The sequence below is a fragment of the Oncorhynchus mykiss genome, chromosome 15 (genome assembly GCF_013265735.2).
Source record: "Oncorhynchus mykiss isolate Arlee chromosome 15, USDA_OmykA_1.1, whole genome shotgun sequence".
In the NCBI taxonomy this organism is placed as follows: domain Eukaryota; kingdom Metazoa; phylum Chordata; class Actinopteri; order Salmoniformes; family Salmonidae; genus Oncorhynchus; species Oncorhynchus mykiss.
Window position 1 is genome coordinate 5,893,924 of NC_048579.1, and position 15,282 is coordinate 5,909,205.

The window sequence follows — 15,282 nt, forward strand, 5'->3', positions numbered from 1 at the left end:
GTTTAATAGCAAAATGCTACTATAACATTGTCTTACCTACCTTCGTTGAATTCACTTTATTTATTTTGTTTTAAGTCGCTCTCGAGAAGTGTCTGCTAAATGAACTAAGAATATAAGGTAGTGATAGAATGGACTTGGTGTCCTGTTTGTCCTGCTTGTAGGTTCCAGATGAAATTCTATTTTATCAGCCAGATGGGCTACTGGCTTCACGCTCTGCCTGAGATCTACTTCCAGAAGACCAAGAAGGTGAGCACTTAGTACACGTAGTACTCCAACAGACTATGTGTATGTGTACTACGTGTTGTGTACTACGTGTTGTGTATGTGTACTACGTGCTGTGTATGTGTACTACGTGTTGTGTATGTGTACTACGTGTATGTGTACTACGTGTATTCTGTATGTGTAGTATGTGTACTAAATCTATGTGTACTACGTGTATGTGTACTATGTGTAGTATGTGTACTATGTGTAGTATGTGTACTACGTGTATGTGTACTACGTGTATTCTGTATGTGTAGTATGTGTACTAAGTGTGTGTACTATGTGTAGTATGTGTACTACGTGTATGTGTACTATGTGTACTACAAGTATGTGTACTCTGTATGTGTACTACGTGTATGTGTACTCTGTATGTGTAGTATGTGTACTCTGTATGTGTAGTATGTGTACTCTGTATGTGTAGTATGTGTACTACGTGTATGTGTACTACGTGTATGTGTACTATGTGTAGTATGTGTACTATGTGTAGTATGTGTACTACGTGTATGTGTACTACGTGTATTCTGTATGTGTAGTATGTGTACTAAGTGTGTGTACTATGTGTAGTATGTGTACTACGTGTATGTGTACTATGTGTACTACGTGTATGTGTACTACGTGTATGTGTACTATTTGGATTGAATTGACGTAACTCACAAGCTGAGCTCCTTGCTGATGTACTAGTTGTGCTTCAAAAGAAGTTGAAACATTTTGACCACCAATTTCACTTGTCGTCACCACAGAGTTAAATGTCGGCTGTGTCCCCAAGCAGTTTGTTTTCCTGAAATCCTGTCTCTTTTGCTGTTTGTTTGCAGGAGGATATTCCCCGACAGTTGGTGTATATCTCTCTGTACTTAGTTCACATCGTTGGAGCATACATTCTCAAGTAAGACTGGTTCACATCAACAACACCAGAAGATTATTGTTTTGTCCAATTGTACACAAAAGTCCAGTGGAAAATCCACCTCCACTTCCTCTACCGCTCTGAAAGACGCTTATACACAGAGGCTTGAGGTTGGATCAGAGGGCTGACTGATCCAACCGCCCTGCTGTAGAGGGCTGACTACAGCAGGTAGGTTGGGACAGAGGACTGACTACAGAAGGGAGGTTGGGACAGAGGGCTGACTACAGCAGGGAGGTTGGGACAGAGGGCTGACTACAGCAGGGAGGTTGGGACAGAGGGCTGACTACAGCAGGGAGGTTGGGACAGAGGGCTGACTACAGCAGGGAGGTTGGGACAGAGGGCTGACTACAGCAGGGAGGTTGGGACAGAGGGCTGACTACAGCAGGGAGGTTGGATTAGAGGGCTGACTACAGCCGGGAGGTTGGGACAGAGGGACCGACTACAGCCGGGAGGTTGGATTAGAGGGCTGACTACAGCCGGGAGGTTGGATCAGAAGGCTGACTACAGCCGGGAGGTTGGGACAGAGGGACCGACTACAGCCGGGAGGTTGGATCAGAGGGCTGACTACAGCCGGGAGGTTGGGACAGAGGGACCGACTACAGCCGGGAGGTTGGGACAGAGGGCTGACTACAGCCGGGAGGTTGGGACAGAGGGCTGACTACAGCCGGGAGGTTGGGGCAGAGGGCTGACTACAGCAGGGAGGTTGGGACAGAGGGCTGACTACAGCAGGGAGGTTGGGACAGAGGGCTGACTACAGCAGGGAGGTTGGGACAGAGGGCTGACTACAGCAGGGAGGTTGGGACAGAGAGCTGACTACAGCAGGGAGGTTGGGACAGAGGGCTGACTACAGCAGGGAGGTTGGGACAGAGGGCTGACTACAGCCGGGAGGTTGGATCAGAGGGCTGACTACAGCCGGGAGGTTGGGACAGAGGGACCGACTACAGCCGGGAGGTTGGGACAGAGGGCTGACTACAGCAGGGAGGTTGGGACAGAGGGCTGACTACAGCAGGGAGGTTGGGACAGAGGGCTGACTACAGCAGGGAGGTTGGGACAGAGGGCTGACTACAGCAGGGAGGTTGGGACAGAGGGCTGACTACAGCCGGGAGGTTGGGACAGAGGGACCGACTACAGCCGGGAGGTTGGGACAGAGGGCTGACTACAGCCGGGAGGTTGGATCAGAGGGCTGACTACAGCAGGGCGGTTGGATCAGAGGGCTGACTACAGCCGGGAGGTTGGGACAGAGGGCTGACTACAGCAGGGAGGTTGGGACAGAGGGCTGACTACAGCAGGGCGGTTGGATCAGAGGGCTGACTACATTTCTACTCTGTCCACGGCTCCTCTTTTTTGATATGACAATTAGATGGTTGGAAATTGACACACCATAGCAAGGCTAGGGTTTGTGGTTAAAATAGCAGTTTTCTAGCCAAAGAAAGGCGAAGTATTTCCTTACCTCTCTGTGAGACTCGAACCGTCTAATTAGTTGTCATTACTGTGGTAACAGAGGGATCTAACGGCGTCCATTTTGTGTCTTCCAGTCTGAATCGTCTGGCTCTGGTCCTGCTGGTGCTGCACTGCTTCATAGAGCTTCTCTTCCACGTGTCCCGTTTGGTCTACTTCAGCAACGAGAAGAGACAGACTGGGTGAACACACACACACACACACACACACGTGAACACACACACACACACACACACAGAGACTGGGTGAGTTGAGGTTACACAGCACACTTCAAAGCCCGACAACAAAATATCCCTATAAAGCCAACTTGGCATTTTAGACCAGGATGTTAGTCAGTCTACAGGTCTTGTGTTATGATAGTGTTTATCTATTAAGACATCATCTGTTCCGGAAGACTGTGTGATCACTCTCTCCGTAGCCGACGTGAGTAAGACCTTTAAACAGGTCAACATACACCAAGGCCACAGGGCCAGACGGATTACCAGGACGTGAGTAAGACCTGTAAACAGGTCAACATACACAAGGCTGCTGGGCCAGACGGATTACCAGGACGTGAGTAAGACCTGTAAACAGGTCAACATACACAAGGCTGCAGGGCCAGACGGATTACCAGGACGTGAGTAAGACCTGTAAACAGGTCAACATACACAAGGCTGCAGGGCCAGACGGACTACCAGGACGTGAGTAAGACCTGTAAACAGGTCAACATACACAAGGCTGCTGGGCCAGACGGATTACCAGGACGTGAGTAAGACCTGTAAACAGGTCAACATACACAAGGCTGCTGGGCCAGACGGATTACCAGGACGTGAGTAAGACCTGTAAACAGGTCAACATACACAAGGCTGCAGGGCCAGACGGACTACCAGGACGTGAGTAAGACCTGTAAACAGGTCAACATACACAAGGCTGCAGGGCCAGATGGACTACCAGGACGTGAGTAAGACCTGTAAACAGGTCAACATACACAAGGCTGCAGGGCCAGACGGACTACCAGGACGTGAGTAAGACCTGTAAACAGGTCAACATACACAAGGCTGCAGGGCCAGACGGACTACCAGGACGTGAGTAAGACCTGTAAACAGGTCAACATACACAAGGCCGCAGGGCCAGACGGATTACCAGGACGTGTACTCAGAGCATGTGCTGACCAACTGGCAGCTGTCTTCACTGACATTTTCAACCTCTCCCTGACCGTCTGTAATACCAACATGTTTCAAGCAGACCACCATAGTCCCTGTGCCAAAGAACACTAAGGCAACCTGCCTAAATGACTACCGACCCGTAGCTCTCAAGTTCGTAGCCATGAAGTGCTTTGAAAGGCCGGTCTTGGCTCACAACGACACCATTATCCCAGAAACCCTAGACCAACTCTAATTTGCATACCTCCCTAACAGATCCACAGATGATGCAATCTCTATTGCACTCCACACTGCCCTTTCCCACCTGGACAAAAGGAACACCTACGTGAGAATCCTATTCATTGACTACAGCTCAGCATTCAACACCATAGTACCCTCAAAGCTCATCACTAAGTTAAGGACCCTAGGACTAAACACCTCCCTCTACAAATGGATCCTGGACTTCCTGACGGGTAGCCCCCTGGTGGTAAGGTTAGGTAGCAACACATCAGCCACGCTGATCCTCAACACAGGGGCCCCTCAGGGGTGCGTGCTCAGCCCCCTCCTATACTCCCTGTTTACTAGTGACTGCAAGACTCCAACACCATCATTACGTTTGCAGATGACACACCAGTGGTAGACCTGATTACCAACGATGATGAGACAGCCTATAAGGAGGAGGTCAGAGACCTGAACATGTGGTGCCAGTACAAAAACCTCTCCCTCAATGTGATCAAGACTAAGGAGATGATTGTGGACTACAGGAAAAGGAGGACTGAACAGGCCCCCATTCTCATCGACAGTGCTGTAGTGGAGCCGGTTGAGAGCTTCAAGTTCCTTGGTGTCCACATCACCAACAAACTAACATGGTCCAAACACACCAAGACAGTCGTGAAGAGGGCACGACAAAGCCTATTCCCATTCAGGAGACTGAAAACATTTTGCATGGGTCCTCAGATCCTCAAAAGGTTCTACAGCTGCACCATCGAGAGCATCCTGACCGGTTGCATCACTGCCTGGTATGGCAACGGCTCGGCCTCCGACTGTAAGGCACTACAGAGGGTAGTACGAACGGCCCAGTACATCACCGGGGCCAAGCTTCCTGCCATCCAGGACCTCTATACCAGGCAGTGTCAGAGGAAGGCCCTAAAAATTGTCAAAAACTCCAGCCACCCCAGTCACAGACTGTTCTCTCTACTACTGCATGGCAGGTGGTACCGGAGTGCCAAGTCTAGGACAAAAAGGCTTCTCAACAGTTTTTACCTCCAAGCCATAAGACTTCTGACTATTTGCATTGTGTGCCTCCCCCCCAACCCCTCTTTTTACGCTGCTGCTACTCTCTGTTTATCATATATGCATAGTCACTTTAACTATACATTCATGTACATACTACCTCAATTGGCCCGACCAACCAGTGCTCCTGCATATTGGCTAACCTGGATATCTGCATTGTGTCCCGCCACCCACCACCCGCCAACCCCTCTTTTACGCTACTGCTACTCTCTGTTCATCATATATGCATAGTCACTTTAACCATATCTACATGTACATACTACCTCAATCAGCCTGACTACAGGTGATACAGGTGTCTGTATATAGCCTTGCTACTCTTATTGTCAAATGTATTTTACTGTTGTTTTATTTCTTTACTTACCTACACACACACACACACACACCTTTTTTCCCCGCGCCATTGGTTAGAGCCTGTAAGTAAGCATTTCACTGTAAGGTCTACTACACCTGTTGTATTCAGCATTTCACTGTAAGGTCTACTACACCTGTTGTATTCAGCATTTCACTGTAAGGTCTACTACACCTGTTGTATTCAGCATTTCACTGTGAGGTCTACTACACCTGTTGTATTCAGTATTTCACTATAAGGTCTACTACACCTGTTGTATTCAGTATTTCACTAAGGTCTACTACACCTGTTGTATTCAGCATTTCACTGTAAGGTCTACTACACCTGTTGTATTCAGCATTTCACTGTAAGGTCTACTACACCTGTTGTATTCAGTATTTCACTGTAAGGTCTACTACACCTGTTGTATTCAGCATTTCACTGTAAGGTCTACTACACCTGTTGTATTCAGCATTTCACTGTAAGGTCTACTACACCTGTTGTATTCAGCATTTCACTGTAAGGTCTACTACACCTGTTGTATTCAGCATTTCACTGTAAGGTCTACTACACCTGTTGTATTCAGCATTTCACTGTGAGGTCTACTACACCTGTTGTATTCAGCATTTCACTGTAAGGTCTACTACACCTGTTGTATTCATCATTTCACTGTAAGGTCTACTACACCTGTTGTATTCAGCATTTCACTGTAAGGTCTACTACACCTGTTGTATTCAGCATTTCACTGTAAGGTCTACTACACCTGTTGTATTCAGCATTTCACTGTGAGGTCTACTACACCTGTTGTATTCAGCATTTCACTGTGAGGTCTACTACACCTGTTGTATTCAGCATTTCACTGTGAGGTCTACTACACCTGTTGTATTCAGCATTTCACTGTAAGGTCTACTACACCTGTTGTATTCAGCATTTCACTGTAAGGTCTACTACACCTGTTGTATTCAGCATTTTACTGTAAGGTCTACTACACCTGTTGTATTCAGCATTTCACTGTAAGGTCTACTACACCTGTTGTATTCAGCATTTCACTGTAAGGTCTACTACACATGTTGTATTCAGCATTTCACTGTGAGGTCTACTACACCTGTTGTATTCAGTATTTCACTGTGAGGTCTACTACACCTGTTGTATTCAGCATTTCACTGTAAGGTCTACTACACCTGTTGTATTCAGCATTTCACTGTAAGGTCTACTACACCTGTTGTATTCAGCATTTCACTGTAAGGTCTACTACACCTGTTGTATTCAGCATTTCACTGTAAGGTCTACTACACTTGTTGTATTCAGCATTTCACTGTGAGGTCTACTACACCTGTTGTATTCAGCATTTCACTGTGATGTCTACTACACCTGTTGTATTCAGCATTTCACTGTAAGGTCTACTACACCTGTTGTATTCAGCATTTCACTGTGAGGTGTACTACACCTGTTGTATTCAGCATTTCACTGTGAGGTCTACTACACCTGTTGTATTCAGCATTTCACTGTAAGGTCTACTACACCTGTTGTATTCAGCATTTCACTGTAAGGTCTACTACACCTGTTGTATTCAGCATTTCACTGTGAGGTCTACTACACCTGTTGTATTCAGTATTTCACTGTGAGGTCTACTACACCTGTTGTATTCAGCATTTCACTGTAAGGTCTACTACACCTGTTGTATTCAGCATTTCACTGTAAGGTCTACTACACCTGTTGTATTCAGCATTTCACTGTAAGGTCTACTACACCTGTTGTATTCAGTATTTCACTGTGAGGTCTACTACACCTGTTGTATTCAGTATTTCACTGTAAGGTCTACTACACCTGTTGTATTCAGCATTTCACTGTAAGGTCTACTACACCTGTTGTATTCAGCATTTCACTGTAAGGTCTACTACACCTGTTGTATTCAGCATTTCACTGTGAGGTCTACTACACCTGTTGTATTCAGCATTTCACTGTGAGGTCTACTACACCTGTTGTATTCAGCATTTCACTGTGAGGTCTACTACACCTGTTGTATTCAGCATTTCACTGTGAGGTCTACTACACCTGTTGTATTCAGCATTTCACTGTAAGGTCTACTACACCTGTTGTATTCAGCATTTCACTGTAAGGTCTACTACACCTGTTGTATTCAGCATTTCACTGTAAGGTCTACTACACCTGTTGTATTCAGCATTTCACTGTGAGGTCTACTACACCTGTTGTATTCAGCATTTCACTGTGAGGTCTACTACACCTGTTGTATTTGGCGTACGTGACAAATAAACTTTGATTTGACCATAGTGTTTATCTATTAGACAGTCGGTCTACTACAGGTCTTGTTATAATAGTGTTGATAAAGAATGGTCATGTCTGTCTCTCTACAAGGTTCTCCATCTGGGCGGTGCTGTTTGTCCTTGGACGGCTGCTCACCCTGTCCCTGTCTGTCCTGACTGTGGGCTTCGGCCTGTCCAACGCTGATCAACAGGGACTGGACCTGGCTAACGGGAACTTCAATGTGCTCATAGTTCGGTGAGAGAGAGCGTGTAATGGGGTGGCTTGGCTGAAACTTAACTAAAGACAATTTACTAGTTGTAGTTTTATTTATTTTACCTTTTATGTAACTAGGCAAGTCAGTTAATTCTTATTTTCAATGACAGTGGTTTAACTGCCTGTTCAGGGGCAGAACGACAGATTTGTACCTTGTCAGCTCGGGGGTTTGAACTTGCAACCTTTCGGTTACTAGTCCGACGCTCTAACCACTAGGCTACTCTGCCGCCCCATAGTAGGGAGGAAGTCCTTTCAGATGGTAGAGAGAAGAGGATTAGGAACAGTCTAGTAAAGAAATGAGCCACTTCGACTGTAACAGTGTTCTCACAGTCTGGAGCCAGTTTGGCTATTACCTCAAATGTAATATTTGGTGTCTAACTACTGTCTCTTCTCCTCTCAGGATCGCTGTGTCTAACTACTGTCTCTTCTCTTCCCAGGATCGATGAGTCTAACTACTGTCTCTACTCTTCTCAGGATCGATGAGTCTAACTACTGTCTCTTCTCTTCCCAGGATCGCTGTGTCTAACTACTGTCTCTTCTCCTCTCAGGATCGCTGTGTCTAACTACAGTCTCTTCTCTTCTCAGGATCGCTGTGTCTAACTACTGTCTCTTCTCCTCTCAGGATCGCTGTGTCTAACTACTGTCTCTTCTCCTCTCAGGATCGCTGTGTCTAACTACTGTCTCTTCTCTTCCCAGGATCGATGAGTCTAACTACTGTCTCTACTCTTCCCAGGATCGATGAGTCTAACTACTGTCTCTACTCTTCCCAGGATCGCTGTGTCTAACTACTGTCTCTTCTCCTCTCAGGATCGCTGTGTCTAACTACAGTCTCTTCTCTTCTCAGGATCGCTGTGTCTAACTACTGTCTCTTCTCCTCTCAGGATCGCTGTGTCTAACTACTGTCTCTTCTCCTCTCAGGATCGCTGTGTCTAACTACTGTCTCTTCTCCTCTCAGGATCGCTGTGTCTAACTACTGTCTCTACTCTTCCCAGGATCGCTGTGTCTAACTACTGTCTCTTCTCAGGATTGCTGTGTCTAACTACTGTCTCTACTCTTCCCAGGATCGATGAGTCTAACTACTGTCTCTACTCTTCCCAGGATCGATGAGTCTAACTACTGTCTCTTCTCTTCTCAGGATCGATGAGTCTAACTACTGTCTCTACTCTTCCCAGGATCGATGAGTCTAACTACTGTCTCTTCTCCTCTCAGGATCGCTGTGTCTAACTACTGTCTCTACTCTTCCCAGGATCGATGAGTCTAACTACTGTCTCTACTCTTCCCAGGATCGATGAGTCTAACTACTGTCTCTTCTCCTCTCAGGATCGCTGTGTCTAACTACTGTCTCTTCTCAGGATTGCTGTGTCTAACTACTGTCTCTTCTCTTCCCAGGATCGATGAGTCTAACTACTGTCTCTACTCTTCTCAGGATCGCTGTGTCTAACTACTGTCTCTTCTCCTCTCAGGATCGCTGTGTCTAACTACAGTCTCTTCTCAGGATCGCTGTGTCTAACTACTGTCTCTTCTCTTCTCAGGATCGCTGTGTCTAACTACTGTCTCTTCTCCTCTCAGGATCGCCGCGTCTAACTACTGTCTCTACTCTTCCCAGGATCGATGAGTCTAACTACTGTCTCTACTCTTCCCAGGATCGATGAGTCTAACTACTGTCTCTTCTCTTCTCAGGATCGATGAGTCTAACTACTGTCTCTTCTCTTCTCAGGATCGCTGTGTCTAACTACTGTCTCTACTCTTCTCAGGATCGCTGTGTCTAACTACTGTCTCTTCTCTTCTCAGGATCGCTGTGTCTAACTACTGTCTCTTCTCCTCTCAGGATCGCTGAGTCTAACTACTGTCTCTACTCTTCTCAGGATCGATGAGTCTAACTACTGTCTCTTCTCCTCTCAGGATCGCTGTGTCTAACTACAGTCTCTTCTCAGGATCGATGAGTCTAACTACTGTCTCTTCTCAGGATCGATGAGTCTAACTACTGTCTCTTCTCCTCTCAGGATCGATGAGTCTAACTACTGTCTCTACTCTTCTCAGGATCGATGAGTCTAACTACTGTCTCTTCTCCTCTCAGGATCGATGAGTCTAACTACTGTCTCTTCTCCTCTCAGGATCGCCGCGTCTAACTACTGTCTCTTCTCCTCTCAGGATCGCCGCGTCTAACTACTGTCTCTTCTCCTCTCAGGATCGATGAGTCTAACTACTGTCTCTTCTCCTCTCAGGATCGATGAGTCTAACTACTGTCTCTTCTCCTCTCAGGATCGCTGTGTCTAACTACTGTCTCTTCTCCTCTCAGGATCGCTGTGTCTAACTACTGTCTCTTCTCCTCTCAGGATCGCTGTGTCTAACTACAGTCTCTTCTCTTCTCAGGATCGCTGTGTCTAACTACTGTCTCTTCTCCTCTCAGGATCGCTGTGTCTAACTACTGTCTCTTCTCCTCTCAGGATCGATGAGTCTAACTACTGTCTCTTTTCTTCCCAGGATCACTGTATCTAACTACCGTCTCTTCCCAGGATCGCTGTGTCTAACTACAGTCTCTTCTCTTCTCAGGATCGCTGTATCTAACTACCGTCTCTTCCCAGGATCGCTGTGTCTAACTACAGTCTCTTCTCCTCTCAGGATCGCTGTGTCTAACTACTGTCTCTTCTCCTCTCAGGATCGATGAGTCTAACTACTGTCTCTTCTCCTCTCAGGATCGCTGTGTCTAACTACAGTCTCTTCTCAGGATCGCTGTGTCTAACTACAGTCTCTTCTCAGGATCGCTGTGTCTAACTACTGTCTCTTCTCCTCTCAGGATCGATGAGTCTAACTACTGTCTCTACTCTTCCCAGGATCGCTGTGTCTAACTACTGTCTCTTCTCCTCTCAGGATCGATGTGTCTAACTACTGTCTCTTCTCCTCTCAGGATCGATGAGTCTAACTACTGTCTCTTCTCCTCTCAGGATCGATGAGTCTAACTACTGTCTCTTCTCCTCTCAGGATCGCTGTGTCTAACTACAGTCTCTTCTCAGGATCGCTGTGTCTAACTACAGTCTCTTCCCAGGATCGCTGTCTAACTACTGTCTCTTCTCTTCCCAGGATCGATGAGTCTAACTACTGTCTCTTTTCTTCCCAGGATCACTGTATCTAACTACCGTCTCTTCCCAGGATCGCTGTATCTAACTACCGTCTCTTCCCAGGATCGCTGTGTCTAACTACTGTCTCTTCTCTTCCCAGGATCGCTGTATCTAACTACCGTCTCTTCCCAGGATCGCTGTCTAACTACTGTCTCTTCTCTTCCCAGGATCGCCGTGTCTAACTACTGTCTCTGATCTTCCCAGGATCGCCGCGTCTAACTACTGTCTCTGATCTTCCCAGGATCGCTGAGTCTAACTACCGACTCTTCCCAGGATCGCTGTGTCTAACTACAGTCTTCTGTCCACAGGATCACTGTGCTGGCTACCATCTGTGTGACTCAGGCCTTCATGATGTGGAAATTCATCAACTTCCAGCTCAGGAGGTGGAGAGAGCAGGCCCAGGCCCAGCCCGTGAAACCCAAGAAGCTCCAAGCTCCCAAGACCAAGTCCAAGAAAGACAAAGGTGAGTCACGATGTTGTCTTAAGTTAAAACACGTCTTGTTCTTTCTCTGCTTTTAAGTTGACTGCTTTTTAATCGGGATCCATCTAGAATTTTTATTTAATCAGTCAAGTCAGTTAAGAACAAATTCTTATTTACAATGACAGCCTACCGGGGAACAGTGGGTTAACTGCCTTGTTCAGGGGTAGAACGACAGATGTTTACCTTGTCAGCTCGGGGGATTCAATCTAGCAACCTTTCGGTTACTAGTCCAAAGCTCTAACCACTAGGCTACCTGCCGCCCCTTGAATATGTTTGTTAGGGTTAAAACTGGCGTTAATACTGCAAGTAGAGCTGGGTAGTTTGGCTTTGTGTTTCCTTTTCTTCATCTGTTGTTTGCTCCAAGAACATTGACTTCATCCTCTGTCCTTGGCAGCCAATGGAGTGAACGGAGTGAGTTCCAACGGAGCCGATTCGCCGAGAGCAAAGAAAGAGAAGTCTTCGTAAACTACCCCCCCCCACCACCCCCTTCTCAGTTCCTCCAACCAATCCCCTTCAGGCAGCATCCAGCCTTCTCATTCCACTGCTCTGTATGCGGTCTATGGCCCAATCCCAAATCCATCCCTAGACCCTTGTAGAGATCTAAGAGGAAATGATTGATTCAAGCAATGTGGTGAAACTTCCACCTAGAATATCAAGAGAGCCGAGTTGTACTAAGCCCATATTGATTACACCTGTCATATCATCATCTCAGATCCACTCAAGGGGGTTTCATTTGGGACTGTTCATCTACGACAGCTACTAAAGGAGGACAACTCCTTCCAACAGGACTACAAGATCCAGAATGCATCTTGGCCTCATCTGCTTGTTGCCAATCTCCAGTGCTGACCATTCCCAGAATCATTGTGACACTGCTGTGTCATTATTACAGCGAAAGGAAACCATGAAAGAACAAATCGAACAAAGAACTTATTTAGAAGTGCCTATTCATAGACTGTACAGGATGTGCAGATTTAAAATGTCAGGAATGATATAAGCTCAGTATCTCAGTACACCCCCACCCCCCCAAGCCAGAGATGTTATTTATCAGACTGTATCCTGTGACATGTGCTGTTTGTTTAACAAAAGGTCTTCTTGATTCAGTCCCATTTATTTGGAACCGCCTGAGGAGAAATGCACCTGCTGACCTATTTTTAAATGACCTCATTTCCTGTTTTTTTTTTTTTTTTGTGGGGGGCTTTCTTCTTTCTTTTTTTCATCAACACAGGCACGTTTCTAGAATGGATAGGTTTAATTGGTTGATTGGAATGGATGGGTTTAATTGGTTGGTTGGAATGGATGGGTTTAATTGGTTGATTGGAATGGATGGGTTTAATTGGTTGATTGGAATGGATGGGTTTAATTGGTTGATTGGAATGGATGGGTTTAATTGGTTGATTGGAATGGATGGGTTTAATTGGTTGATTGGAATGGATGGGGTTTAATTGGTTGATTGGAATGGATGGGTTTAATTGGTTGATTGGAATGGATGGGGTTTAATTGGTTGATTGGAATGGATGGGTTTAATTGGTTGATTGGAATGGATGGGTTTAATTGGTTGGTTGATTGGAATGGATGGGTTTAATTGGTTGATTGGAATGGATGGGTTTAATTGGTTGGTTGATTGGAATGGATGGGTTTAATTGGTTGATTGGAATGGATGGGTTTAATTGGTTGATTGGAATGGATGGGTTTAATTGGTTGATTGGAATGGATGGGGTTTAATTGGTTGATTGGAATGGATGGGGTTTAATTGGTTGATTGGAATGGATGGGTTTAATTGGTTGATTGGAATGGATGGGTTTAATTGGTTGATTGGAATGGATGGGTTTCATTGGTTGATTGGAATGGATGGGTTTCATTGGTTGATTGGAATGGATGGGTTTCATTGGTTGATCGGAATGGATGGGTTTCATTGGTTGATTGGAATGGATGGGTTTCATTGGTTGATCGGAATGGATGGGTTTCATTGGTTGATTGGAATGGATGGGTTTCATTGGTTGATCGGAATGGATGGGTTTAATTGGTTGATCGGAATGGATGGGTTTCATTGGTTGATTGGAATGGATGGGTTTCATTGGTTCCACCGTATTGCTTTAACCTACCAGTTTGTGTGCTTCTCAAATGGCACCCTATTCCCTACATAGTGCTCCACTATTGACCAGAGATGTATGGCCGTGGTCAAAATTAGGGTACTACATAGGGAACAGGGTCCCATTTGAGTCACAGTCATTCTTTCAGGACACTGGCAGTGAGAATGAAGGAACGGGAATGAGGATAGGAAGCCATTCTAGAGTAGTTTGACTTTTTGTTGTTGTTGTTGTTGTTGTTGTTTCAAGCCTTTTGCTTTGGTGCTGTAAAAAAGGCCTGACCCCTGTTGAGTTTTGTTAATGCATCCTGTGGCCTTTCCTTTGCTGAAGTAATCACTGATCTAACAAGGTTGGATAAGTCCGTTTCCCCCCCCAAACCCAGTCAATGGCAGGATCAGTGGTCACTGTGAAGGGAGAAAATAATTATTGGTGTAGCATCCCAAAATGCCACCCTATTCCCTATATAGTGCACAAGAGCCACTATGGGATCAGGTGAAAAGTAGTGCACTACATAGGGAATAGGGTGCCACTTTAGGATGCACAACCCTAGTGAAAAAAAATGGTTGCCATTGGCGATTGGCTGCCTTCATTCAAGAGCCTGCAAAGCCAAAATCTGTTTGGCTTTTTTTTAATATAAGTGCTGAGGATCCTATCAGGTTATTAGAGGACATATTTAGTGTTATTAATATTAGTGTTGCTTTCTTTGTTGGAGAATATGGACTTGAGGCCTACTTTTTGGTCAACAAACCCCGAGTGGTTTGTGTTTGTCACTGTCTGTTTCAAATGGCAACCTATTCTCTTTATATTGCTGTCCTATGTCCAGTAGAGTACCTAAGGGCCCTGGTCTAAAGTAGTTCACTATATATATAGGGAATAGGGTGCCATTTGGGACTGTATTTTGTCTCCTTTTGAACATGTCCATGGGAATATAATTTGATGTTATGAATGAGGAAATGTTGTGTTTTTTTCCATTTTATCCCTCCTTTTACTTTAACGGAACGTGCCAAATCAGAGCTCTCACCATGACAGGATCTTTCTTTCCTTTAACATGCTCACTCGTTGCCATTAAATCATTTACACGGAAAGAAATGTGTCCAATTTTAATTGAACTGAGATGGTATTTTGGTAGAAATATGCCGATGTAGTGACGTTGTGTAATGTTTGACGGTGATATGTGGTTGTTACCTACCTTTTGAATGCACTGCCTGATGTAAGATGGATGCTAAATGACCAAACTGTTAAATGGAATGTTTATTCATTTTGTAGTTCTTTAAGAACATAACTATAATTGTATTTATATGTAAACTATATTATGAGAAACAATCATCTTTGGAATGAACGCAAACGCCAATGAATAAACTTTAACTAGAGGTCAAAGTTCATGAGCTGAAACTAGTGATGTATATAAACCCTGGAATGCTAATGTTATGTATTGGCCAATGAGAGGCTTGGAAGCCACTGGTCGGCCATATTGCTACCCTGGAATGCTAATGTTATGTATTGGCCAATGAGAGGCTTGGAAGCCACTGGTCGGCCATATTGGAACTCCCCAGATGGAGCAGTCCTCCATAGAAATTAATGGAATTCTACAGTCATGCAATTAAATGTGTCAAGGCCAAAATTACATCAAAAGTACATTTGTTGTTGTGGGGACATTAGAACTTCCTAAAAAATGATACTTTATTTTTACATTTA

At 45.2% G+C, this 15,282-nt stretch overlaps 1 protein-coding gene across 2 annotated transcripts in view; it reads left to right on the forward strand.

The window, feature by feature from the left end:
* Positions 1 to 14,964, forward strand: part of tram1 (translocation associated membrane protein 1) — a 38,479-nt gene extending 23,515 nt beyond the window's left edge. For both annotated transcript variants that reach the window (XM_036945676.1, XM_036945675.1), the window contains exons 6-11: positions 162 to 246; positions 1,074 to 1,144; positions 2,698 to 2,802; positions 7,739 to 7,882; positions 11,328 to 11,482; positions 11,895 to 14,964. In XM_036945676.1, the coding sequence (XP_036801571.1) occupies positions 162 to 246; positions 1,074 to 1,144; positions 2,698 to 2,802; positions 7,739 to 7,882; positions 11,328 to 11,482; positions 11,895 to 11,965 (631 nt within the window). In that variant the 3' untranslated portion in view covers positions 11,966 to 14,964. The remainder of the gene's footprint in view (positions 1 to 161; positions 247 to 1,073; positions 1,145 to 2,697; positions 2,803 to 7,738; positions 7,883 to 11,327; positions 11,483 to 11,894) is intronic.
* The last annotated feature ends 318 nt before the right edge of the window (positions 14,965 to 15,282 follow it).